This window comes from Mus musculus, chromosome 1 (assembly GCF_000001635.26).
Source record: "Mus musculus strain C57BL/6J chromosome 1, GRCm38.p6 C57BL/6J".
NCBI lineage: Eukaryota > Metazoa > Chordata > Mammalia > Rodentia > Muridae > Mus > Mus musculus.
This window is the reverse complement of record NC_000067.6, coordinates 140,605,538-140,631,631: the sequence shown is the minus strand read 5'-3', so window position 1 is coordinate 140,631,631 and position 26,094 is coordinate 140,605,538. Positions and strand designations below refer to the sequence as shown.

The 26,094-nt window shown below is 35.7% G+C and overlaps 1 protein-coding gene and 1 long non-coding RNA gene across 19 annotated transcripts in view; one reads left to right on the top strand and one right to left on the bottom strand.

The window, feature by feature from the left end:
• Positions 1 to 26,094, top strand: part of 4930590L20Rik (RIKEN cDNA 4930590L20 gene) — an 86,227-nt gene that overhangs the window by 24,771 nt on the left and 35,362 nt on the right. Inside the window, exon 2 of the long non-coding RNA NR_040604.1 lies at positions 10,166 to 10,238. This is a non-coding gene — a long non-coding RNA (RIKEN cDNA 4930590L20 gene). The remainder of the gene's footprint in view (positions 1 to 10,165; positions 10,239 to 26,094) is intronic.
• Positions 17,587 to 26,094, bottom strand: part of Kcnt2 (potassium channel, subfamily T, member 2) — a 368,389-nt gene continuing 359,881 nt past the window's right edge. For 17 of the 18 annotated variants that reach the window (XR_001784498.1, XR_001784494.1, XM_017320510.1 and 14 more), the window contains one exon: positions 17,670 to 22,031. Coding sequence is in view for 16 of the 18 variants with exons in the window: in XM_017320510.1 (XP_017175999.1) it covers positions 21,920 to 22,031 (112 nt within the window). In the remaining 2 variants the exon portion in view is untranslated. Of the gene's footprint in view, positions 22,032 to 26,094 lie in introns of all 18 variants that reach the window. The other variant, NM_001081027.3, reaches the window with a different exon arrangement.

The following is a 26,094-nucleotide window of genomic DNA, read 5'->3' as shown; positions in this document are numbered from 1 at the left end:
TTTTTAGTATTTATTATTTCAGAAAATGGGATGAATCCTAGGGATATCAACCAAATATGGCATATCAAATAAGACTAGGCACCTCATTTAATATTAAGGCTGGACAAGACAACCCAGTAGGAGGAAAGGGGCCCCCAAAACAGGCAAAAGAGTCAGAGGAAGTCCCGATTCCCACTATTAGGAATCATACAAGAACACCAAGTTACTCACCTGTAACATATATCCAGAGGGCCTAGGTCAGATCCATGGAGGCTTCTTGATTGTTGATTCAGTCTCTGTGAGCCCCTTTGAGTAAGCCCAGATCAGTTAACTCTGGATATTATGATGCCTGACTATGAGTAGAACACAATGACTTTTATTTCTGGTCATGTTGTTTGTATCTTAGGACTCCGGACTACACAGCCTCTGGGTGCAGGCCCTCCAGGCAGTGTCAAGGGTAGGATCCCTTTTCCTGGTATAGGTCTCAAGTTAGACCAATCATTGATTGGGTACTCACACAATTTCTGTGCCCCCTTTACCCTAGGACATACTGTAGGTGGGACAAATTGTAGTATGAAGATTATGTAGCTAAGTTGGTATCACTACCTTTCCCTGGAAGTCTTGCCTGAATACAGGAGTCGGCCTGTTCAGGCTCTGTGTACCCCATTATTGAGTCTTAGCTAGTATCACCTCATAGAGTCATAGGAGTTTCCACTGCACTAGGTTTCTAGCTTATGTTGAAGATAGTCACCAATTCCAGTTGTCACTCTCTCTCTCATCCTCACTGACCTGATCTTTCCTGTTCCTGTCCCTACCTGCATCCAGTCCACCCATGCTATTTAGTCCATACTCCTTCCCAGATATTCCTGAAGCCCACCTTTAGCTGTCCTTGTTACTTAGCCTCTCTGGGTCTGTGGATTGTAGCATGATTATTTTTTATTTTACAGCTAATATCCACTTATACCTAAGAACATACCACATTTACCTTTCTAGGTCTGGGTTATCTAACTCACTAAGGATTTTTCTTTTAGTTCATCCCACTTGCCTGAAAATTTCATGATGTCAATTTTTTAATAGCTAAATAATAATCCATTGTGTAAATGTATCAATCTTACTTTATCAATTCTTTTATGGACATGTAAGTTGCTTTCACTTCCTATTTATTCTGAATAAAGCTGCTATGAACACAATTGAGCTAGTGTCCTTGTGATAGAATGGCACATCCTTTGGGTATATGTCCAAAGAATAGTATACTTGAGTTGTTAGATCAATTCCCAGTTTTCTGAGAAACTGCAATATTGATTTCTAAGTTGGATGTACAAGTTTGCACTCCCACTAGCAAACATTTAGCTAGTATTTTTATGGAACCTTGAGTGTGATAACAAATAAGTGTCTGATTTCTTGTGCTTGTTTGGGGGACTCTTTTTCTCCCATTAGGATATCATACCCAACTTTAATATGATGGTTTTTTGGTTTATATTGTTATATTTTATTTGGTCATGTCTGGTTGTTATCTCTTAGAAACTTGCTCTTCTCTAATGAAAGACAGAAAAGGAGTAAGTTTGGATGGTTGGGAGTTAGGAGAAGCTCAGAGAAGTACTGACAGAAGATACTATAATCACAATATAATATGTGATGAGAAACGGAGGAAATAGGGAAAATCTTTTTAAATTTGAAAAAGCCAGGCAGTCAAATATTGTCAAAGAAAGCCATAGGAAAATAGTTTGCTCACTAGTGACAATGATTTGTCATTAGTGATAAAACCAATATATACTCAAAGGAAGGTAAGCTGTGTACAAGCAAATTTCAAGAGAGAGAGAGAGAGAGAGAGAGAGAGAGAGAGAGAGGTGAATGGGCAACATCATGACCATTTATTACCATTTCTTTATTTGAAGGGAATGCCATTAATGATATTAAAAAGCACTGCCTTGACAAATCTGCATTTACTTGAAGAAAAATCAAGGAAACAAAAGATAACTAACATGTATCTGTTTAGATATGGAAAAACATAGGAAATCCAAGTTCTTTGTAGTCAGTGCTATTTTCCCAAAATGCCTGGCAGAAAATACCAGGTTTACAAAAACATCTATTTTTTGGATTTCCCCATACTATGAATATAGGAACTTATAGAATTCAGTGTTTCCAAACAAAACAACCACATTTTAAAGGCAGGAATAAATGATATAAGGAAAAAAAAGACAGGGCTTGGTTACATAATAACACAAAACATCAGAACACTGGGTGAAAGGTAAGTATTTAGAAGTCAGTTATGAAGATTAGCCTGTGAGTCCTAATAAGCAAATTATTTAAAATAGATTAAAGTCTCAGGTTTGAGCACTACTTCCTGAAATAAAAAGCTAATGATTGCCTAATGTCAATTGTTAGGACCACAAGGAAGAAAAAGAAAGGGAAATAAAAATCATTGTTTAGAGTTACTTAGATCAGTATGTTTGAGATAGAATTTTTTGGTAAAAAAAAATCAAAAATAAAAAAAAAGAATGTTTGGTCACAAGCACAGGAAAGTGTTTTAGTTAGTGTTCTATTGCTGTGAGGAGACACTGACCAAGGCAACTTATAGAAGAATGATTTAATTGGAGGATTGCTTACAGTTTCAGAGGGTTAGTCCATTATTGTAATGGCCAAAAACATGGTATCAGGTAGTAAGTAATGGGACTGAGAGCTTGTGTTCCGATGTGCATGCAGATGGCAAAGAGGATACCCTGGGCCTGGCAGTGGCTTTTGATCTTAAACATACCCTCAGTGACACACTTCCTCCAGCAAATGTACATCTCATAATCCTTCCAAGTCGTTCTGCAAAGTAGGGACACAGCATTTATTTACGTATATGAGCCTACGGTAATCGCTCTCATGCAGCCGTCACAGGAAACATTGTGAGTTCAGTCCCCACTCACCGATGTGGTTTTCATCTGTCACACAGAAAGGGTGAACTTACAATCTCTAGGAATGTAATTCATACTGCTCTGTGTTGGTGTTACTGCCCCAGACAGAGTTCCAGGTGTTGACTGTTCTAGTGTCTCCATGTAGCTCATCAGATTGCCATTGTCCTTTTTCTCAGTAAATTTACTGAGTGTATGTTAAAAATGACAAGCTATGCAATTTTTCATTAAAAAAAACCTCAAAGTGACACATTTGAGTAATGTAACATGCTGGATATTAAGGAAATAATGTGATTATATTCCATGGTCTATGTCTAACTCAGAAGCCAAAAGAGCAAAATAAACATAAACCTAATAGCTAATTCTGGGATTTCCATCCTGGTTGTATACATTGGTTTAGTAGTATTAAAGAGTCCAAACCATTTTTTCAGTTCAAATTGGTACAAAAGAATGTTATAAATTGAATGTCCTTTACCTAAGCTATCATGTTCCATTTGAACGAGGCTGTACTACATTAAATAGCTCCATTTTGAATACCTGATTTGTTTCACTTCCTCTAACTCAGGTATGGAGTTTTACTGCCTTAGAGTATAAGTCGATGGTACAAAGGCCTTGTACTAACATATGCACACTAAGTGAACCTAGAATGTTAATCAAGGAAGGGTATCTCCTCAACAGAGGAGACAAAATCAAGTACCTGCAATTCCATCCAGAAAGGTGAGAGTGGCTATTAGTGGCCTGGTGACCTTCTGCTAACTGTAGAAACAGACCTCACCCACCTTTCACTATAGAGGCAGACCTCACCAAATTCCCCAGAATGACTATGCCAGACTCTCCTCTCCCTGGACCATCCTTAGAAGAGAGGTCACATGTACTTTATAACCTGCTGACCTCTATGCTATGAAACCACATTAGATTCTAGGCCTTTTAGCTATAAAACCTTACCTCAAGGTCACATGTACTTTGTAAAAGAGTTTCTATGCAGTCTTACCTAACCTTTACTGTATATCTGGACTGGTTATTGTCTGGAAGCCTTTACATAAACTGTGCAGGGTTTTAAATTTGCTGGCAATGAATTCTAGCATCAGACTCCCCCAAATCTGATCCAGGTTAATGAAATCATCTATACCAGATTTTCATTTCTATCTTCATGCTGCAGAGACCCACTTATCTATTTGTCTGCCACTTTTTTGTTTAATTTTGTTTTGGTTTTCCTTTTGTTGTTGTTGTTGGGTTTTTGTTTTGTCTTGTGTTATTTTGTGTGTGTGTGTGTGTGTGTGTGTGTGTGTGTGTGTGTGTGTGTGTGCGTGTGTGCTTTTGTTTTGTTTCTCTGTGTTTCAGAGTTCTGGCTTTCCTGGACTCACTTTGTAGGCCAGGCTAGGCTCACTTTGTAGGCCAGGCTACCCTCAAATTTAGAGATTTGCCTGCCTCTGCATCCTAAGTGCTGGGGTTAAGGCATGTGCCACCATGCCTGGCCCTTTTGATACGTTTATACTTTTTTGGTTTGTTCTAAGCTGTCAAATGAAGAAGTTGGAGGTCAAACATAGCTTAAAATTCCTTTCTTTTGACTAAAACTTTGAACTTAGTCTTTGTTGTAGTGCCATTTCGACTGATGCAATAAAATATCTTTTTTTATTACATATTTTCCTCAATTACATTTCCAATGCTATCCCAAAAGTCCCCCCCCCACTCCCCTACCCACCCATTCCCATTTTTTGGCCCTGGCGTTCCCCTGTACTGGGGCATATAAAGTTTGCCTGACCAATGGGCCTCTTTCCATTGAGGGCCGACTAGGCCATTTTTGATACATATGCAGCTAGAGTCAAGAGCTCCGGGGTACTGGTTAGTTCATGATGTTGTTCCACCGATAGGGTTGCAGATCTCTTTAGCTCCTTGGGTACTTTCTCTAGCTCCTTCATTGGGGGCCCTGTGATCCATCCAATAGTTGACCGTGAGCATCCACTTCTGTGTTTGCTAGGCCCCAGCCTAGTCTCACAAGGGACAGCTATATTATGGTCCTTGCAACAAATGCTTGCTAGTGTATGCCATGGTGTCATTGTTTGGAGGCTATTTATGGGATGGATCCCTGGCTATGGCAGTCTCTAGATGGTCCATCCTTTTGTCTCAGCTCCAAACTTTGTGTAACTCCTTCCATGGGTGATTGTTTCCAATTCTAAGAAGGAGCAAAGTGTCCACACTTTGGTCTTCGTTCTTCTTCAGTTTCATGTGTTTTGCATCTTGTACCTTATATCTCGCTATACTAAGTTTCTGGGCTAATATCCACTTATCAGTGAGTACATTTCATTTGAATTTTTACTAAGTTTCTGGGCTAATATCCACTTATCAGTGAGTACATTTCATTTGAATTCTTTTGTGATTGGGTTACCTCACTCAGGATGATGCCCTCCAGGTCCATCCATTTGCCTAGGAATTTCATAAATTCATTCTTTTTAATAGCTGAGTAGTACTCCATTGTGTAAAAGTAACACATTTTTTGTATCCATTCCTCTGTTGAGGGACATCTGGGTTCTTTCCAGCTTCTGGCTATTATAAATAAGGCTGCTATGAACATAGTGGAGCATGTGTCCTTCTTACCGGTTGGGACATCTTCTGTATATATGCCCAGGAGAGGTATTGCAGGATCCTCCGGTAGTACTATGTCCAATTTTCTGAGGAACCGCCAGACTGATTTCCAGAGTGGTTGTACAAGCTTGCAATCCCATCAACAATGGAGGAGTGTTCCTCTTTCTCCACATCCTCTCCAGCATCTGCTGTCACCTGAATTTTTGACCTTAGCCATTCTGACTGGTGTGAGATGGAATCTTAGGGTTGTTTTGATTTGCATTTCTCTGATGATTAAGGATGTTGAACATTTTTTCAGGTGTTTCTCAGCCTTTCGGTATTCCTTGGGTGTGAATTCTTTGTTCAGCTCTGAGCCCCATCTTTTAAGGGGGTGATTTGATTTTCTGGAGTCCACCCTCTTGAATTCTTTATATATATTGGATATTAGTCCCCTATCTGATTTAAGATAGGTAAAGATCCTTTCCCAATCTGTTGGTGGTCTTTTTGTCTTATTGACGGTGTCTTTTGCTTTGCAGAAGCTTTGCAGTTTCATGAGGTCCCATTTGTCGATCCTCGGTCTTACAGCACAAGCCATTGCTGTTCTATTCAGGAATTTTTTCCCTGTGCCCATATCTTCAAGACTCAAGGAACTTCACATAAAACCAGAGACACTGAAAGTTATAGAGCAATAAAATATCTTAACAACAACAACAAACAATTTAGGGGAGAAGAGCTTATTTGACTTGCAATTTCTCGTTACAGTACGTTATAGCTGCGAAGTCACAGATACAACAGCTCAAAGCAAATAGTCCCATGATATCCAGACAACAGACAGAACAGAGAGAAATAAATGCTTGCCCAAATCCATACCATCTCTTCTTTTATCATATTCAAAATCTATTACCACAGAATGGGGCTGCCCACTATGGACTAAGTCTTCCAAAATCATTTAAATTTCAAGGACTTTCCCCTTTGAAACTATTTTTCTGGTGCTTCTAGGTTGTGTCAAACTGAAAATTGATGCTATACATAAAAGATCTTTTATGTCTAAAAAATGTTTGTGTATGTTAGATCTAATTACTTTAACATTGTTTAAAGACCATAAATGTCAGCCTTTGACCATATAACATATGCTTCCTGTCTCTATTTTGAGATCTCTGTCTGAAACATATTAAATAGCAACCTTGTTTATAAAAAACATCCTTGGCTATTTTTATAAAGACAGAAAAATGATTTTCAGAGTAGCATATAAATATAAAATTCTGCTTAAAATCTGAACTATGTATTCATATGTATTGTGAAAATGCATTATTTGATAGAATGCAACAACCAGTAATGAAACCACATGGATTTTGAAGTTCAACTATGATCAGAGAAATTTAGGTGCTATTTAAAGTAAAATGGACATGAATCTAGCAGTTAGTTTGATTCCATGTTCAAGGCAAACAATGAGGAAATAATAGACAAATAGTAGTCTCATTGCAAAGAATGAGCAATTATTTAGAAAAGAATATTGTGTTTAGAGCTGTATTAAACTATCACATTTCAGAACTAACATCAATAAACAAAAAGAAATGTCAGACAAGATTGGTTTGGATGTCTGGACATATGTAGTAAAAGCAAAAACTGTTTTGGGGGAAGAAATATAAGAAAGATATATGGGTCTCTACCTTGAGCACTTCAGCTCCACTAGAAGTCCTAGAGGGCCAGTAAGTTTTCACATCAGAGAAGCAATTGGTGGTGTGATAAAGCACTTGTAAATTCTTAGTTGCCAAATGTGTACAATGTAGTACTCTTTGATGACTTTTTACAACCTCACTCAGATTTTATAAATTGTGAGAATAACCCAAAGACTAAGAGAATGATTTAAATAGAAACAGATAAAGAGGGCTTCTGCTATCAAGAAGAATAGAGAAGTGAGACATCAACTAAATGCATAATTAAGACAAAGTATATGAAGATTTTATTGCTACAAATAGCCATAAAATGCTGATATCAATATAGAAGATAAAACTGGAAGAAAAATAGCACTCTGATTGAGAGTAGTTAGTGAATAGGAGAAAGGTATTGGAGTTAATATGAAACAGGACATCAAGTGAAAGCATGGTCTGAAATGCTAGAACACAGAGGGTTTGTTTATAAAATGCTTAAGAATAAAGAGTATTTTAAAAGATAAAATCAGAGGAAAGTAATAAAAGAAAAAATGGAGACAATGGTGTAATACATATGCAAATGAAGCCTGTTGCAAGGGTTAACTTCAATGATTTCATTTATGTAGGACACAGAATTGACAGTCACAAATAAGAAGGCATAAAAAGCTGAAAAAGGACTATAAGAAGGCATAGGAAGCTGAAAAAGGACTATAAGAAAAAGAAAAGTAGATGAAAAATAATTGATGTCTCATTACCCCAAACAATAAAGATACACATGAAATTTCAGATTACCTGTTTAAAGTATACTGTACAAGGAGACATTCTGGAGTTAGTAGTTTCTACAGTAGTGATAAAATAAAGCAAAACAAAAATTGTGCTCATCACAATTCTTAACATTTTTAACAAACCAAGTTGATTTTCCATTCATTTTATGTCTTTGGTTTTCAGGTAGAGAGGGTGTGCAAAGGTGTGCTCTTTTTGAGCATATGAACCACAGATAATATAGTTTCATTTTGTTTTTCATGAGAGGATGAAAATAGATTGCTCATATGTTCAAGGTTTTATATTATCATATATGAAATGAAATTAATAAACTTCTACTTGCCCAGAATTAATGACAAGGAGGCTAGAAAATACAAAAAAAATATATATAACCCACTGAAATAAAAGCCCTCTTCCTTTCTGTAGTACAGACAGATGTGACATGAGCTTAGCAACCTTTAATAAAGAATTTTGATTATTAAAATATAAAAAGTGATAATTTAAGATCTACAAAAGGAATTATGACCTTTACTAAGTTTAAATACTAACATTTTTATTCTTTCTTTTTAATTAGATATTTTCTTTATTTACATTTCAAATGTTATATCCTTTCCTGGTCCCCTCCTCCAGAATCCCCCTATCCCATTTTGCCTCCCCCTGCTTCTATGTGGGTGCTCCCCTAACCACCCATCCATTTCTGCCTTCCCTCCCTGGCATTTCCCTACATTGGGACATCTAGCTTTCCTAGGACCAAGGATCTCCTCCGGTTGATGCCCCACAAGAACATCCTTTGTTACATATGCATCTGGAGCCATGGGTCCTTCCATGTGTCCTCTTTTTTTCTTTCTTCTTTTATTGAGTATTTTCTTTATTTACCTTTCAAATGGTAACCCCTTTCAAGGTTTACCTTTCAGAAACCCCTTATCCTACCCATCCTCCCCCTGCCTCTATGAGGGTGCTCCCCCACCCAACCACCCACTGGTGGTTTAGTCCCTGGGAGCTCTGGGGGACCTGGTTGGTTGATGTTGTTCTTCCTATGGGGCTGCAAACACCTTCAGCTCCTTCAGTCCTTTCCCTAACTCCACCATTGGGGACCCCATGCTCAGTCCAATGCTTGGATGCAAGCATTTGCCTCTGTATTTGTCAGGTTCTGGTAAAGCCTCTCAGAAGACAGCTATATCAGACTCCTGTCAGCAAGCACTTCTTGGCATCCACAATAGTGTCTTGGTTTGATGACTGTATATGGGATAGATTCCCAGGTGGGGCAATATCTGAATGGCCTTTCCTTCAGTCTCTGCTCCATACTTTGTCTCCATATTTCTTCCCTTGAGTATTTTATTCCCCCTTCTAAGAAGAACCTAAGAACCCACACTTTGATCTTCCTTCTTCTTGAGCTTCATGTGGTCTATGAAATGTATCTTGTGTATTCCAATCTTTTGGGTTAATATCCACTTGTCAGTGAGTGCATACCATGTGTGTTCTTTTGTGATTGGGTTACCTTACCAGGATTAAATTTTCTAGTTCCAACCATTTCCCTGAGAATTTCTTGAAGTCATTGTTTTTTATAGTTGAGTAGTACTCTATTGTGTAAATGTACCACACTTTCTGTATCCATTCCTCTGTTGAAGGATATCTGGGTTCTTTCAAGCCTCTGGGTATTATAAATAAGGATGCTATGAAAAGATCTTTAAAAATCCTATATTCAATAGAGGGCTAGTATCCAATATATACAAAGAACTCAAGAAGTTTGACTCCCGAGAATCAAATAACCCTATTAAAAATGGGGTCCTTAGAAAGTTGGACGTAGTATTACATGAGGACCCAGCTATACCACTTCTGGGAATATACCCAGAAGATGTTCCAACATGTAATAAGGACACATGCTCCCCTATGTTCCTAACAGCCTTAAATATTAACTTTAATATAAAAGATAGATAGCCTTTATATCTGTTGCTGTAACAAAATGCCTGAGGATAAGAAGTGAATGAAAAAAGAAAAAGAGATATTTAGCCCACAAATCTGTAACCAAAAGTATGTTGCTGGCACTTGTTCTGATTCTGGTGAGAGACACAATGTTCCACAATACAATGGAGGAGAAGTTAAGATTAGAATTGTCATATGAAAAAGAAAAAGAAAGACAGAGAAGGACAGAGGACTGCTGGCCCACATTACTCTCTAAGTGACAAATCTATTCTAGTAATACCTAACTTATTCATAAAAGGCCCTACTCAATCTCTAGAAATCAAGCAACTCCAAGAGGTTGACCATAATTTCATGACATTATCATCTACCCTCTGGCTCTCCCTCTTACAGGTGTTTACAGCTACAGGTGAGAGATACCTTTCATTGATGTCTCCATGGAAACCATATTCATATCATAACAAAGGTAATTATGTGTTGGGGATGGAGGAAGCTTTCACTGAAGAGACCTGGTGGCTGGAAAACCATGTGTTTACTTACATAGTAAGAAAGTATACTTACATAGTAGGAAAGTTGAGGATTTTCAGAACAGATCCATTGTGTGATTTATAGATCCTTTAAAAATGCCCTAACTGTCCACTCAGCCTGATGAAATAAGGGGCAGTGTGAGTGTGTGTGTGTGTGTGTGTTTATAAAGGAAGGGTGTCATTATTCAGGCTATATGTTTAGATGCTAGTAGTGAAACCATTATAAAGCACAGACTAAAACAATTCCAGAGGTAGAGGGTGATGATGATAAGGACTGAGTACAACATGTAGTTTGGTAGAGATTCCAAAGCAGAAAGGAAAGAGTGGCCCGTGACTTCTGTTGGATATAAAGAAAAAATAAATTAATTAATATGAGAAGACCCACTCACTGTAGGGCAGCAGCACTTCTAGGCAGGGGGTCCTGATGTATGTGAGTGCTGATCCGACCAAGCCCAAGCCACCAATCCTTTAGTTTTCTCTATTACTGATTATGGTTGCAAAATGAACAACTTCTGCAAGCCCTTGTCTGTGACTTCCCTGCAATAGTTGAGTGTAATATAAAACTGTGAGCTAAAATAAGACCCCTTTCCCTCCTAAATGGCTTTTGCGAGAACAGTTTATCATAAGAACTAGAAAAGAAACAAAATTACAAACCATTAATGTTATCTTGATTTCAGTTAAGTAGCCAAGTAAATTTATGATGTAAAGTGTATTGTCTTCCTTCCGATGATAATAAGAAATTACTAAAAATCAGATAGTTAAAAAGCACTAACAGAAAGTCAAGGTGAGGATTGTAAATGGAATCTTTATTCACTTGATGTAAATGTCATTTCCAAGGATTACTGCTTCTGTCTGCTATCCTAGGCCCAGTCCTGGAAGCTTCTAGCTTCAGTACAGTCTAATCTAGGCCTAGAACATTTTAAGCCTCTGAGACTTACTGCTGAATAAGGTCATCTTTTCTAGGTCTTTCTGAACTTTCTCTCCTGGCTGACTCAAACTCCTCTCTAGATTGACTGTTCTGGCCCCATCCCCGTCCCTGTCCCAGTCCCCCTGCCTGTCCCTCAGTACCTCCCCTGCCCCTCCTCTTCCCCCTCTTCCTGCACCTCCCCCTCCCCCTCCTCATCTCCTTTTCTCTCCCTCCCCCTTTTCTGATTGAACTTCTCTGCTTGGCCTCAAACTGACTCTAGCAATCTGAAAGGACCAGCCTTGGCTTAAAGAGGGGTTTCTGAGAGAAGGGGTATCTGGAAGAAGTGAAACAAAGGACTCTGGTGGCCTATGTTCTGCTCAGGGCTTTCCAGACAGCATTCTTTCTATGTTCTGCTTGAGACAGCTCTCTTCTTATTCGAAAAACTCTTTTGGTAGCTCTTCTCTTGCAAATCAAAAGTCCAGTCTTTTGTTTACTTCTAAATCCAGTCATTACCCCAAGTCCCCTTTTGATTATACCATGAATCAACAATCCCCAAGCCAGCCCCTTGATTTATAGAAAGAGACAGCAAGCACATATAGGGCCCCACCCTGAAATTACCATTTTACCAAATTTGGGTCTGGAACTAAACTCCCTTTGTCCCTGGTTAACCTTGAACTCAGGAATATGCCAACCTTTGTAAGCACAAACACAAAAATTTAGTTGGGTTAGATCTTGCCCTGTGATCACCACTTCTTAAATCTTTTTATCTCCTTCCTTAGTATCTTTCTGATGAACTGAGTCATAGTGCAGCTGACTCTATTCCTTTAGATCTGTGGAGCTCTTTACATAATTCATATTGCATGCTTATATTTTGCATAGCTGAGAAATTATGTATAATTTTAAAGTCATGTTTCAGAGTTCTTTCCTATAGCCTGGAGGATTATCATGAAAGTAACAGCATTCTACCACTTGCCTCCTGAACATGTGGTGGCTCTTATTGTCATGGAGTCATTAATCTTGGCAGAGATGACATTCCTCAAACTAGGAGCATGAAAATACATACATTATTAAACAAATAAGCCATATGTCCACAACAACCATCAATACTCTTGGAAGCCCATGCCCTGCTGCTCTGTTCCTTCAGCATGATACACACATTACACTCATGTACACCTATTGTCTACACTGAACCATAGTTCCGAGAATGAGCTCAACACTTACTGTGTACACTAAAGCAGGCTGCAGCATAAAGACCCAATCCAAGCATTGCAATCCAGTGTGGTTGGTAAAAAGCTGAACCCAGCACAGCTTCATCATTTTGGACTGAGAGAGCAATCCATGTGTTTTTACAGCATCAGAAATTGCTGTGCTGCTTAGTGACCAACCACCTTTCTGCCTAGCTAAATTACTCTACTGTTTTGTCAGGAATTGAGGGCCAAGGTGCTGCACCTGTGAGACAAATCCATGAAAATCAGAGCATCTGGAGATCAGGTCAATATAACATGCACAAAACAATTTACTAACTCTTCAAAGAAATAATTGATGTCAGATTTCAGATGAAAGTTGCCTTCTGTCTATGATGCAAAAGAACATTAAATTAATTGACTAAGTCACATCAAGGTTATGTGAACTTAGTAATTGCTTTTATGGTTAATTTATATAAAGAAGTAAGCAAGTTGTTAGAGAAATTGACAAATATCAGAGGATCCTAACTATTTTAATGTTGGAACATTATCTGAAAGCTCAAGTAATTATGTTGTGGGGCGCATTTTGTTGGTTTCTGCCCAGGGCCATGTAGGAAGAACAACAAACAGCTGTAGAACACGCTAAATGCATCCACGGGTTACCACAGCCACATGGGCAGACTCCAGTGTGATACAACCCAAGGACAATGTTTCCTGAGGACTTCATCCTGTTATGGAGTTCTGCTCTGCTTGCTGCCATAATTTCCATCTTAATCTAAGAATTATATGAAAACTTTAAAGTGCTTCCTGTCCCTCACTGGGCAATATCTCTGCAACTCACAATACTAATATCCTTAATCTCTTTCAGACATTGCTGCTGGAGCAGATTAGGTTTTAACCATCACCATCAGAGAGAATTTAGGGAAGTAGATTACAACAATAACTAAAACCCTTAGAAAATATTTGAAAAAATAAAGTTCTTAGTGGAGTTAAGTTGGGAAGTTTTCACTACTGGCTCTGATGTAAAAAAAAAAAAATCTTAGGGAACAACTTTAAGTTCAGAAGGGCACCCTCTTATTAATTAGACTAGGGGCATTTTATGGTCAAGAAACACGAGCAATGGCAACACTGGCTCTCACTTAGGCTGGACTGGTGACGACTGAATTCTTATACCCATTTTTTTGCCCTCAGCTTCCTGATATGATTTATTAATATAAGAATTGCTAGTGAGTAGCTATGTATTCTGAAATTTTATGGTTGATATGACTCAATTTTATTAAAAAATGTTTAGATTTGCGATTCTTTTAAGATTCTTACAAGGTTACTTTTAAAGATAAATAAAATAATTACTCCTTTCTTTGTAACAGCAAATTGTTGCCTGCCAGTAAGAGAAACTGGCTGAGAAAACTACCTTGCTTGCTTACACCTAGTTAACCTGTAAAGTTGCTTGGTTTCGAATGCACCTGGGATTTGGGGAACAATTTATTTTCTGGATTGGGGAAATAATTTGTTTTGTTTTGTTTTTCTTGTACTATACAATGTTATTTCTTGTAAAGCTATTGGGGCACACAACTGTGTTTTCATGATCATTTACTAGAAGAAAACTAAAATGCAATCCCGTTGTAATTGTATAGTGCTTGAAAGATTTCACTGGGCTCTATAAGCTATGGAAGAAAGAAAAAAGATTGGGTGTCTGGAACCCTGTCTCTCCTATCCATCAACTATGTGTGAGTGTGTGTGTATATAAAATTTGCATGAATGACGGTAGGAGCTTCCATCTGCAATGTGTATGTATGTATGTATGTATGTATGTATGTATGTATGTATGTAAGGTTAGTGTAAATGGGAACTGGATCATTGTTCCTTCCATCCATCAACTGTGTGTATGTATGTATAAATGCAAAGCTTGTCTGGGTGTGTGTTGGAGATTGTTCCATCCACTAATTATATATATACATACACATACACACGTGTGTGTGTGTGTGTGTGTGTGTGTGTGTGTGTGTGTGAAATGTTTGCAGCCTGCTTTCTGGAGTTTTGCTTTAATCATTCTATGTGTGACTGTGTATATGTCTGACTGTAGGGCTGTACTCATGTATGTATGTGTGTGTGAGTATGTGTGTGTGTGTGTGTATACATATATATTTGTATGTTTGAAGTTATTGAACTCTGTTTTTTGTTTCATCCCTTCAATGTGTGTGTGTGTGTGAGAGAGAGAGAGAGAGAGAGATTTCTTACTTTCCTTCTCTTTCTCACAAGCCTCAAGGAATTAAAAGAATTCATAGTTTTTCCACTGGCAGAGAGAGTACAAACCCCAGTAAATTGAGCTTTGTTCCCTTAGAAAAAAGCGTGCTGAGTAACTTGAATCACTGGCTGCTTTTGCCAACAGCCCCTTTGGTATGAGAATCTATCCCTGTCAGTTGCTCTCAACACTTCCCATCTGAGTTTACCCACTACATGGATACCAAAGCTGGTCTTTGGCAGGTATCTTTTAATAATGGCTGCATAAGAAGGATTTTATAAATCTTACAAAAACTAATTTAAAATGCTAAAGCACTGTTTCTATAGGCTGTTTAACTATCTTAAAACTAGTTGATTGTGTATAGTACACACACACACACAATCATATATAGTCTCCATGTCCCAAATAACTTTTCAAATAAAGAAAATCGTATCATTAAATGATTGATGTTTCTACACTAATAAACTGCTGTAGAAATGACTGACCTTGGATTACAGCATAATACTAATTATCAAATATTTACAAAGAACATATAAAGGAGTAGGACTTTAACACTTAAACATATCACAAGCATATTGGTAAATCTGTATAACTTAACAGGTAAATTGTTAGCTGTCAAATATATGCTAAAAATTTTACATTCTAAAATGATCAAGAAGAAGTGAATTCTGTGGTTAACTTAGATTTTGAATTTGTACCAGAAAATGACTGATAATTCTTCTGGTTGTAAATTGGATTGCAATTTGTTGCCTACTGCAAGGATAAACCTTGATTTGTTTCAAGAGACAAATGAAACTTGTTCATACCAATTTGGAAGATGTTTGAACTTCAAAATAAAGAGCTTCCCTCCTTGAGCTAGCAGCAACAAGTCAGTCCCATCCACTTCATTATTCCTAGCAACATGTTTTCCTGTTTGAATGTCAGTCATTTCACAGATTTTTTTTGCCAGAAATTTAAAAGTCAATCCATTAAAATATTCTCATGAGATATTCCTTTTATAAAATCTGTCATTTATATCAAACTAAGAACTAGAATTTTGAAGCTGTAGAATTTTGTCAAGTAGTTACTATTTTTCTTACACTTTATATAAACTTTGGAATCATATTAAAGCAATTTATTCAAATTTTATATGTACATTATAGTGAATATGAGTATATGCACGTGAATATATTTGTATACAAAATATATTTTTTATTAAATATATATATATGGAGAGAGAGAGGGAGAGAGAGAAGAAGAAGAAAAAGAAGAAGAAGAAGAAGAAGAAGAAGAAGAAGAAGAAGAAGAAGAAGAAGAAGAAGAAGATTCACTTATTTTTATTTTACATGTGTTCTGTCTTCATTTCTCTACACGCATCACATGCATGTCTGGCACCCAGCAGGTAGTAATAGGAGAATATAAATGAGTATATGACATGTAAACATAAAATGTCATTAATATATAACGTATTATTAGATAAAATGAATATGTGCCAATAAATAATATTGATTGTTTCTAAGATGACAAAAATAATCAGGCTAATTTAGTATTATGATAAACTCACTTAATCTTTCTTGGACTCCCTGAATATCAGTAATGCACTGAGCAAACATCCACAACCTGTAAATTTCAAAATACTTACTTTGGTGATTGTACTTAAGTTCATCATGCCTGCTGTCAGTAGAAGGAATATTTTGTTGTGATTCACACACACACACACACACACACACACACACACACACACACACAGGGTTAAGAGGCAGTTGACCCCATTTTTTCTTCCTTTACCTAATTAAACATAATGCTAAAATTTGATTTATTTTTGTATTTTGCCCTATGTTTTTTTTTCTCTAATCATTTTCTGAGCTGAAGGTCAACTTGTATTTTTGATTTGTTCTTCCTCTATAATTTTGTGATGTACACATAGTAGATTGTTTCCATTGTTTCCTGGTATGTTCTGAGAATTGGCTGACCATAAAATGTTTCATATTCCAGGAACTGTCGGACTATAAACTCACAATGTGTAGTTTTCCAATGATAATAAAAAAGCTCGTGAATTTAGTCTTGGTTGATTCTTCTACTTGTTAGAGAGTGGAAGTATGCTCTAGCCCTAAAATAGGGGGTTTCTTTTGTTTTGCTTTGTTTTGTTTTTTCTTTGCCTTGCAACATATTAATGTTGCCTCCTTCATTTTTGTGTGGCTTTGTGCAGAACTATATAATTCTTTAGTGTTACTAAAATTGAGTAATTTATAGATTTTCATTATTATCCTTAAAATGCATATTATATTTTTACTAATAAAATAAAATTCAGTTGGTTAAGAATATAGCACAGACTTTAAATTTAGGTCCATTTAGTTTTCAAAATATTATTTACTTTTATCTTATCTTGACCTAAACTTTACCCATATAAAACTGGCCATTCTTTCCTTAGGTTCCTCAAAGTGATAGAAGTAGAAGCCATAGCCTATGAAAAAGTGGAAAATATAAATACCATTAAGTGCTCAATAATCCACAGTGAGAGTGCCTTATAAATCAGAAAATAATTTAGCAGGTTCTAGTCCATTTGGTGAATTTGTCCGGTCTGTTCGTCTGATTTTCAGTGGTTTGAGTTTGAACTCATAGACATTGTACAATGACTTTACCAGAGAATGGCATTCTGTGCATGATTTACCATTCAGAGCTTAGTTTGGCAAAAGTAACTACAGTGTCTTTGGCATATACCAGGGGGAGCTATGACTATGTCTCTTTGCTTAAAATTCAGTCTAAAGGGAAGGGCTTGCTTGTACCCCCTCCACTTTTTACTATCAGAAATTATCCTCAAGCTTCCATTTGCATTTCTTCTTTGCTCTTGAGCTTATCCTAGTGAATGAGTGAGTGTCCTTAAGCTCTTCTTTTAATGAAATTAGGAGCCCCATAGGGTTCTGATTTCTCATATATCATATGATGGCTCTGTCCAGATTAATATTTAATTTAAATAGTATCAACAGTTTTCAATTTAAGATTTATTCTTCATTGTAAAAATAACATCAACTTATATACAAAGCATTTTCCACATCCATGACTTTATTATAATATTTTATTTTATATAGATTTAAACTGCAATAGTAATAAGGAAAGTTAAGTCCAATAAATATGTAGACTACTGTATTGCTTTTAAGTGCACAGAAAAAAAGTCGCAAAATTCTATTTTGTTAACAAAGCAATTAGCATGCAGCAAAACTGTTTCAGATTCTGTATAATAAGGATAAACAAAAAAAATAATAAAATCAGGTCCCAGATGACAGTTTTTCAACATAGCAAAGACTTAAAAATAAATGCAATTGCCTAAAATATTTCTCTTTAGTCCATATATTATCTGGTAATTTTCTGTTGTGTCTGTCACTGTTCAAGGAATATCTGTTCTTATGTAGTAGTCCAAAGCATCAATAGGAGCAGCAGTAGAGTCCTAAGCAGGAATATCAAACTCCGCACAAAATGCTCCTCCCAAGCATTTGAATGCCAAGGGTCCAAGCAGTGTACTGTATCCTTTTGTGAACTCCAATGGCATTTTTAAAGAAGACGTTCTTATGTGAACTTATTACTCCTCTCTGGAGTAATGATCTTGGTTCTGAAATCCTTTATAGTAAATTCTATGAGTTGCTTTTCTTGGCATATGTACAACTCTAAACAGAACTGTGAACTGTGACTCTGTTCCATTCCATGTTCATGTCCCATTTTTCTGTACTTTGATTTTACTATTTTATGTGTCCCTTGAGGGTTTTGTTTTGTTTTTCCTCATTTTCCTCTTAGATAGTATCATAAATTAATCTCCTTTGATATAAAGGAGTTTTATCCCCTAGTCAATCTTCATTGTGATGGTCAAGAAACCTCTCAGGAGCATGGAAAAATGCTGGTGGGGAAGAATTAACTCCTAAGGGGACCTTGGAGTAAAAACAGACTGGTTAGCAAAGAGAATATGAAAACCTTGAAGTACTATATAAGCAGTATCCACAGCTTCAGGGTCAAGATAAAGGTTTCTGGGGGAAAGCCCTCAAACTAGTTCTAGGTTCACTTGAAGGCAGCACTGTAGGATCTCATACCAAGGAAAGCAGTCACAACTTTGCTATTGTAGATGTACTCACTAAAATTCTGATTCAAGGTTCTAGGGAAAAGTTTTTCTGAGGCATACTTCATCCGCAACACTTTCCCTAAGGCCTACCTCACTGTGACAGCTTCTTTAAGCCACTGTGTGCCAACCACTGTACATTGCAAAACCCCTTGTCCAAAGCATACACCATCTTGCAAAAGCCAAAGCTGCCTGAGTAGTCTGGATCCTGCAACATCACTTTGCTTCAGGAGTTAGTTTTTAGAGAGGACAGAATATGCTTTCCAGGGACTGTCTATGTCCATTAAGTTTCTCAACATCATGAATAGGATTATGGGAGACAAAACAAAATCTCAGGGGTCTCAATGGCCCACTTTGCCATGGTTCTGTTTCTACTTGTATCCCCATGGCGAAATCTATGTTCTCATCAAATACATCCCATAGCAGCAGAAACAGGGAGAATGGTGTCTACTATTTGCCTCAAAGAAAAGACCATCCAATGTTTAAAACAATTTTAATTTTCACTTGCATGGTGATTTTTTTCTGAATTTATAATTGAACATAATAGGACCTAACACACTCTTTTTTAAAATATGTTTTTATTTTGGTGCTTACATTTTCCCTCTCCACACCCTCTTTATAGTTTCCTTCCTATTGTGTACCTCTTTTCTCTCTCTCCTCCTCGTTTCCCTTCTTCTTTCCTGCAGTATTTATCCACAGGCTGCAGAATTAAATTTATTTTAATTTGCCTCTCAAATGAATAACTTTCACATTTATTTGGTGTTTGAGATATAAAAATGACAAAATACTTTTACAGTTTCAAAACAGAATTTGTCCAAAGTTCTGTTATTAAAAAAAAAAACAAGGAATTTTCATCATCAGAAATAATTTTATTATTTATTTATTTTTAAATCAATTCAATGAAACTGGTAGCAAAATGGTACATATACAATAAACCAAACCAATTCCCAAAAGGCTACCAGCACAATTACTTCATGTTTTATCTTCATGTGCAAGTGTGATAATTTTAAAAAGGCAACAATTTGTTGAATGTTTTTAATAAACGTCATTTATTCATTAAATAACTGGAAAGACTATAAACTATCCTTGTTATAGCAAGCAATACGAATTCTGTCAAATATTAAATTTGGACTAGTATTCATAATCAAAAATAATTATTTTAAAATTTATGAAATAAAAGTTTTAGTTTTATAGGAAATATAATCATATCCTAGCTTAAAATCCCAGTCTTAGCAATTGTCATAGTGCAAAAATACTAAACTTCAGAGATCATTGGGAAATAGAAGACTTTTAAAATCTGACATTTATTCCTAAAACAACTGGAATAAAAAAAGTGGCAATCTAAAGAAATATCCTACTTGACTACTGATATCTACATATTCAATATTGAATACGTTAGTTCAGTCCTGCTTTCAATTTTAACATCATGTCGTATGTTTACAAGTGCATTTCCTGTTTGCAACATACACACATATTCACATACCATCATGACATTTAAGGCATGCTCTCACTCTCAATTATAAGCAACTTGTTCTACCATACTTTTCTAAACACTAGAGAGCATCTCTCTGTTTTGAGGGAACTTTCCATATTTTTCTTATTCTCAATTATAGGTAATAACAACTAGTACTAATAAAAAATATTCTCTGGTCAAATTGTAAGATTGCCTGAAGATTTGATTTTACATTTTATCTTTCTATTTTTCTCTATAATAATGGGAAGGACATAAGGATTCATTTTTCAAATAATTTATTTTACTTTTCTATGATCCACTTTAGTATGAGAAGAAAGGACAAAATATTCTGTTTCTTACATGAACTACTTTAGGTTGCATTGTGACTCTGTGCCAACTTTATGAATAAAGAAATAGATAAAAATCAGAATATTAGGTATTTTAAGTGTACTAATATATCTCCAATGGGAAGATTTGATATGATTTGGCAAACTGTGTATGTGTTAATTCTCTTGCAAATTTTAGCATGTTTATGAAATCAAATTTAGGGAATAAAGCTAAAAGTATTAGTGTTTCAATAGTCAGGTTATATTAAATTTATGTTTCAAATTCTGAACAATTCATATTAGATTTCAAATATAATAAATATCTATGGTAATGATGTTTTTCCTTACAATGCTAAGTATAGACACATTTTATTAATTTTTACATTAAATCAGACTTTGATTGTGAGTATCTAATATCAAAGACATTTTTATAATTCCTAAGGTTTTAAAGTGTCCTTGTGGTTCATAAAATATATAAATATTTTTCTTTCAACTTTAAATGATTTTCCTAGTGAATTTTATTATATAGCTAAATGAAAAATATTAAAGCCAACAGTTATAGAAGTCATCACTGCTCATCTGATATATACAGGTAATATTCCAATTCTCACATTCAAATAAGCTGTAAAGATATGTATTGTTTTCTCTATATTAGGCATTTTCTTTAGGAAAACAAAAATAATTCCTATTAAGTACACTTTTTCTAGCATAAAATGTGTATTTGATGTAAAGTTACCAAAAACAAACAATCAATCAAACAAAAACCCCTCAGGTGCTTAATATTCCTTTGTCTTTTAGTTTCTTCTGTAAAAGTAATCATGCTATGTATATCTCAGTTTCTAAAATAAATACAATAGTATGGAAAGGCAGACATGATGATAAAGATCTATTCTGAAGCAAACTATGATGCCTAGACAGAAGTCAGCCATGAAAGTTAATGGATAATCTCTCCATAATGATAAGCATTAATTCTTAATGGGTTCAATTTTAGAGACAGCAATTTTAAACAATATAATGACATATTAAATTATAAAAAGAAAATCAGTCCTCTGTGTTCTTGTGATGTACTTAATATAGGTGGATTTTTAAATGTTCATACAGTCTTAATAATGCTTTAAAATTGACTGCCGATACTTGTGATTATTCCTAAACAACTAAATATTAGATTTTTAACTTCTGCACTTTATATTAATTTTGAAAATCTTTTCCAATGAATTTTAAATATTAGCCAGGAAAATGTCAACAAATATCACATTAAGTTTCAAAATGATCTGTACTTCTAAGAGAATAGATTTTATTTTTTAAATAGAAGTAACATGAGAAACTGAATACATTCCAGTCAGGCTCTTAGGACTGTCTGCAACATTTTAATGATTTTAAGCAAGATCCCTGCAAGGACTACAATGTCTCTTATTTTCTTTTCATCAGAGTTGAGTTTCCTCCCGAGAATCTTGAACAGCGGCATTGCAGATGCTGTTTTTCCTACTGGGTTCACTGTTTGGAAGGTAGGACAGTGGATCTGGTCGGATCAAATATCTGCCAAAGGAAAACAAAGCAAGATGCTGTATTAGTAAATCAAAGCAACCTTAATTCAAAGTGTTAGTATATGTTCCATCTGTGAGTTTTATAAAATAATATTGTGTGGGGCAAGAGGAACCCTGCCACCAAACAGAAGAACTAGTATGGTGAAGCAGATTCAAAAAAAAAAATCTCATAACTAAGAACAGTAGGCATTTAAATCCCCTCCCTACAAGGTTACAAGTCCTGGAGCACGTGACCATGACACCCCACTAAGAGGACCAGGACAATTATGAACAACGCAGAGTTCTCCACGCTAATGAGGTATCTAGATAAACTCCAAGTGTCTAGCCAATGAGCTTCCCTTCCTAAGCATACCTTCCTAGGAAAAGTTTCACCCTCAATAAGCCATATGAATCCTCATAAACTATGAATAAACAGTTTAGACAAACAAAGGCGGTCTCCCTTGTCAAGGACCACCACAGGGGTGATGACTTTGCTGTACAGAGCTGCACAAGTATTCCGCAGGAGAACCCTCCACACTCTTGGCACTAACCCTGCCATTTATCACCTAGAGAAATGTGGGCAAGGACTCCTGTATTAGGCTGTATATCATCTCCCCTGAACAATGTGTCAGAGTCCCAAGAGCCCTGAACCCCATCAGCAAGGTGGTGTCCCACACCGCAGTGTTGAGGCAAAATGCAGGCCCATATTATTGCATAAGTAACTGAAAGAAAGACTCACAGTAATTAACCTTCAATGATTAGATGATAGGTGCTAATAAATCACTCTTTCCAATTATGAAGATTTCCGATTGGTCAAAGCTCCATAATTTATTTATCCTTTCTGCTTGCTACCATAAATTGTCTATCTTTGATTAATAACTATATCATACCCATCAGTAAATCAATGATTATTTTTATTAGTCGTACAATTAAGAGCTTGTGGAAGGTGATGTGAAAATCACTTGAACTTACATTTTTAAATACCGTTACAGCAAACAGTATGCCAAAATAACATTTGCAGTACCTGAATAATTGTACATTTAATATTTAAAAAAATAATATTGAGCCGGGCGTGGTGGCGCATGCCTTTAATCCCAGCACTCAGGAGGCAGAAGTAGGTGGATTTCTGAGTTTGAGGCCAGCCTGGTCTACAAAGTGAGTTCCAGGACAGCCAGGGCTACACAGAGGAAACCCTGTCTTATAAAAAAAAATAATAATATTGCAGTATAAACTTTCATCTATATTTCTTTATTATTCTTTATGTGTGCTGGTTTCTTGATGCTGATTGGTCTCATTATCTAGTCATAACTGTTGTTATGTTCTCTAGGTAGGCCAGTGTGGCTTCAAAATTATGGGGATATTCCTGTCTCTTTCTGCAACTGCTGGGGTTACATGTAAGAGCTATCACTACCATGAGATTCTTTGAAAATCACTATCGATAATTTCTATGACTAAATAAGAAAATGTTCATTTGGTAAATTCAAGTATTCCATTAATATTCAGATTTATTTGAGGAAAGGGATCTTTATCCTGTGGAATCATGTGTGGCATTACTACATGTCACCAGTCCATAACATAAGAAAAAATTAATAAATAATAGATAAAGGTAAGCCAGCAAGTAAATATATAATGAACAGAGGCAATGTGAAGAAGAAAGGGGAGTTCTAAATAGCCCCAAGCAGAAGAGAACAGGGTAATATCTTATTAGAGAATTTGGGTTGAAATCTGTTTTTATAAATAGGCACGAGAAAACAAAAACACAAAGCCCACTCCAAACCTAATTAAATAGATGATGGTAGGCACTGAGCAAGAACTAGTTTTTGGTCTATTTAAAAAGGTAGTTTAGCTAGGCCTCTGGTTAGACCAGGAAGTAGTGGCAGTTGAAGTTGGAAAGAAAGACAGCAAAGAGATAATGAATTTTTTTAAATAATGGCTTTCGAGAACAGTCTTTCCAGGTGAAAATGCAAGCAGAATTCCATATTACTATAATAATTTTAGAAGGAAGTACAAAAAGGAATCAAGAACAAATTTAGGAATGAATACCTAACAATGATTGTACTTTCCTTCTTACAACCCGGAGGGAAAATATTCATGCAATACAGCCCTTCATAAGTATGATGAATTAGACAACTGAACAGCAGCTCCATCCAGTTCCTTCAATCAAATAAAAGTGGAAATTACTGTCCTTGTATCCACTAATGGGGTTTCACTATCTACGCACACTGCTTCCTAATTACTTGAAATTTCAATCGCATTGTAAATCGATGAAGAAAACTAATAGCACACATTAAGTCTTTTAATGACATTTCATCTAGTGATTTATTGTTTCAGAATCAAATTAATGTTGCTCTCTGATTTGGAATGAACTTCTAAAAGTAAATTTTTAGAAAAAAAAAACACAAAAAAGTAAAGTATAATTCATTATCCAATAACTCCTTTGATGTTGTGACAAACTCTGCCATCTACATTATTATCAGTATAAACCAGTTTAACAAAGACTTCCTTTCATTCTCTTTTGATCTGCTGCTACTAATGGCAGGTTTGGTAATGTGCCATAGTTTGAGTTCAGATAAACCTTCTGTCATTGCCACAGCTACAGTCACTGCAATAATATGAAGACCATATTTTCCTGGCACTTAAATTGATAGTTTTGATTAAATTAAAAAAGAGAGAACTATTCGAAGAACAGGGAATTCGTCACAAAAATGCCTGGCTAGCTGTATGCTAAATATTCTAGTTATCAGCTGTTTCATAGTTCATTTGAAGTAATAAACACATATATATGATGGAAAAACATGGTCAGAGAGTCAAGAGATTAATGATAACAATTTTGAATATTGTGCTAATATTAATCATGCATGATGGCTGTGGTAGGCTTGATGTATTATGACAAACACATAGAATGAGCCTGACTAAGGAAACCAACAGAAAAATCAGTTATTATTTAGAAAAAGAATATTCAAGTTAAGATATGAGGTAGATTGTAGACTTCCTAAAAATTTTAAAGGAGTTTAAGGAAAGAAGATGTACAATAATGGATGGGAAATCAAAGAGTTAATACATTTTATTATAGTAACATACAAAAGGAAGTCTTAAAAATGGAGCCAGCTACAATATAAAGTTCTTCAGCAATGTTTTGTCCTTTATAAATTCAACACCATCAAATATAATTTTGACATGCCAATAAGGACTCTACTAGCATACACGCATGCCCACCAGATTACAAAAATGTTCTATTTTATTACAGCAAAAAACTTTGTATCTGATTATGTTAGGTATAATTCAGGAATTATTTCCAAGTTTGAGGTACAGAAAATGATATCCTTTTTAATATACTTTTCTAGCAACTTTTTTTTTTTGGGGGGGGGATGTCTCTTATTTTGGCCTAAAATTGAATTCTACCCCACCATTTGACATCCACTTAATTTTTCTCTCCAAGCACATCTTTGTATAAAACAAGCTATAATTAAAGCTTTAGCATTATATATACTAAATGTTTTTATCCATTTCAGTGACAGCCCAGGTAATAATGCAGCATTGAGCAAAATCCAAAAAATCTGGAAACATTACAATTCTTACATTTTACTCAGCAAGCTATGCTTCCAGTCTATAGTAAGAAAGTGACACAGCATGGTACTTTCATGTAGACAAGTAAATGTATTTTCAAATGACTAAATTTGCAACAGAGGATCAAGAACTTGAAGAGAAGAAAGAAAATTTTCCTTTAAAAAATATGGTTCTGTGAGAACTGAACAAGACCATAAAATTGTTTCCTGTATTTTTTTTTACCATACACAAAAATCAACTAAAAACTGTTAAAATACATTAATGTAAATCTAACTATACAAATAGCAGCAGAAAACAGAGGAAACACATTTGGATACTAGCTGCATTTGAAATAAACTTCCAATGTATTTGGGGAACATCTTTGTTGTCTACCATAACTAGATAGTAATGTACCACATATTTTGTTTCAAGACACAAATCACAGGACACCACATGCTACAATATCAGACAACTAGGCTAGTTGTGCCCCTGGTGCAAAAAATGGTCTGATAATTATACTAACTAATCAC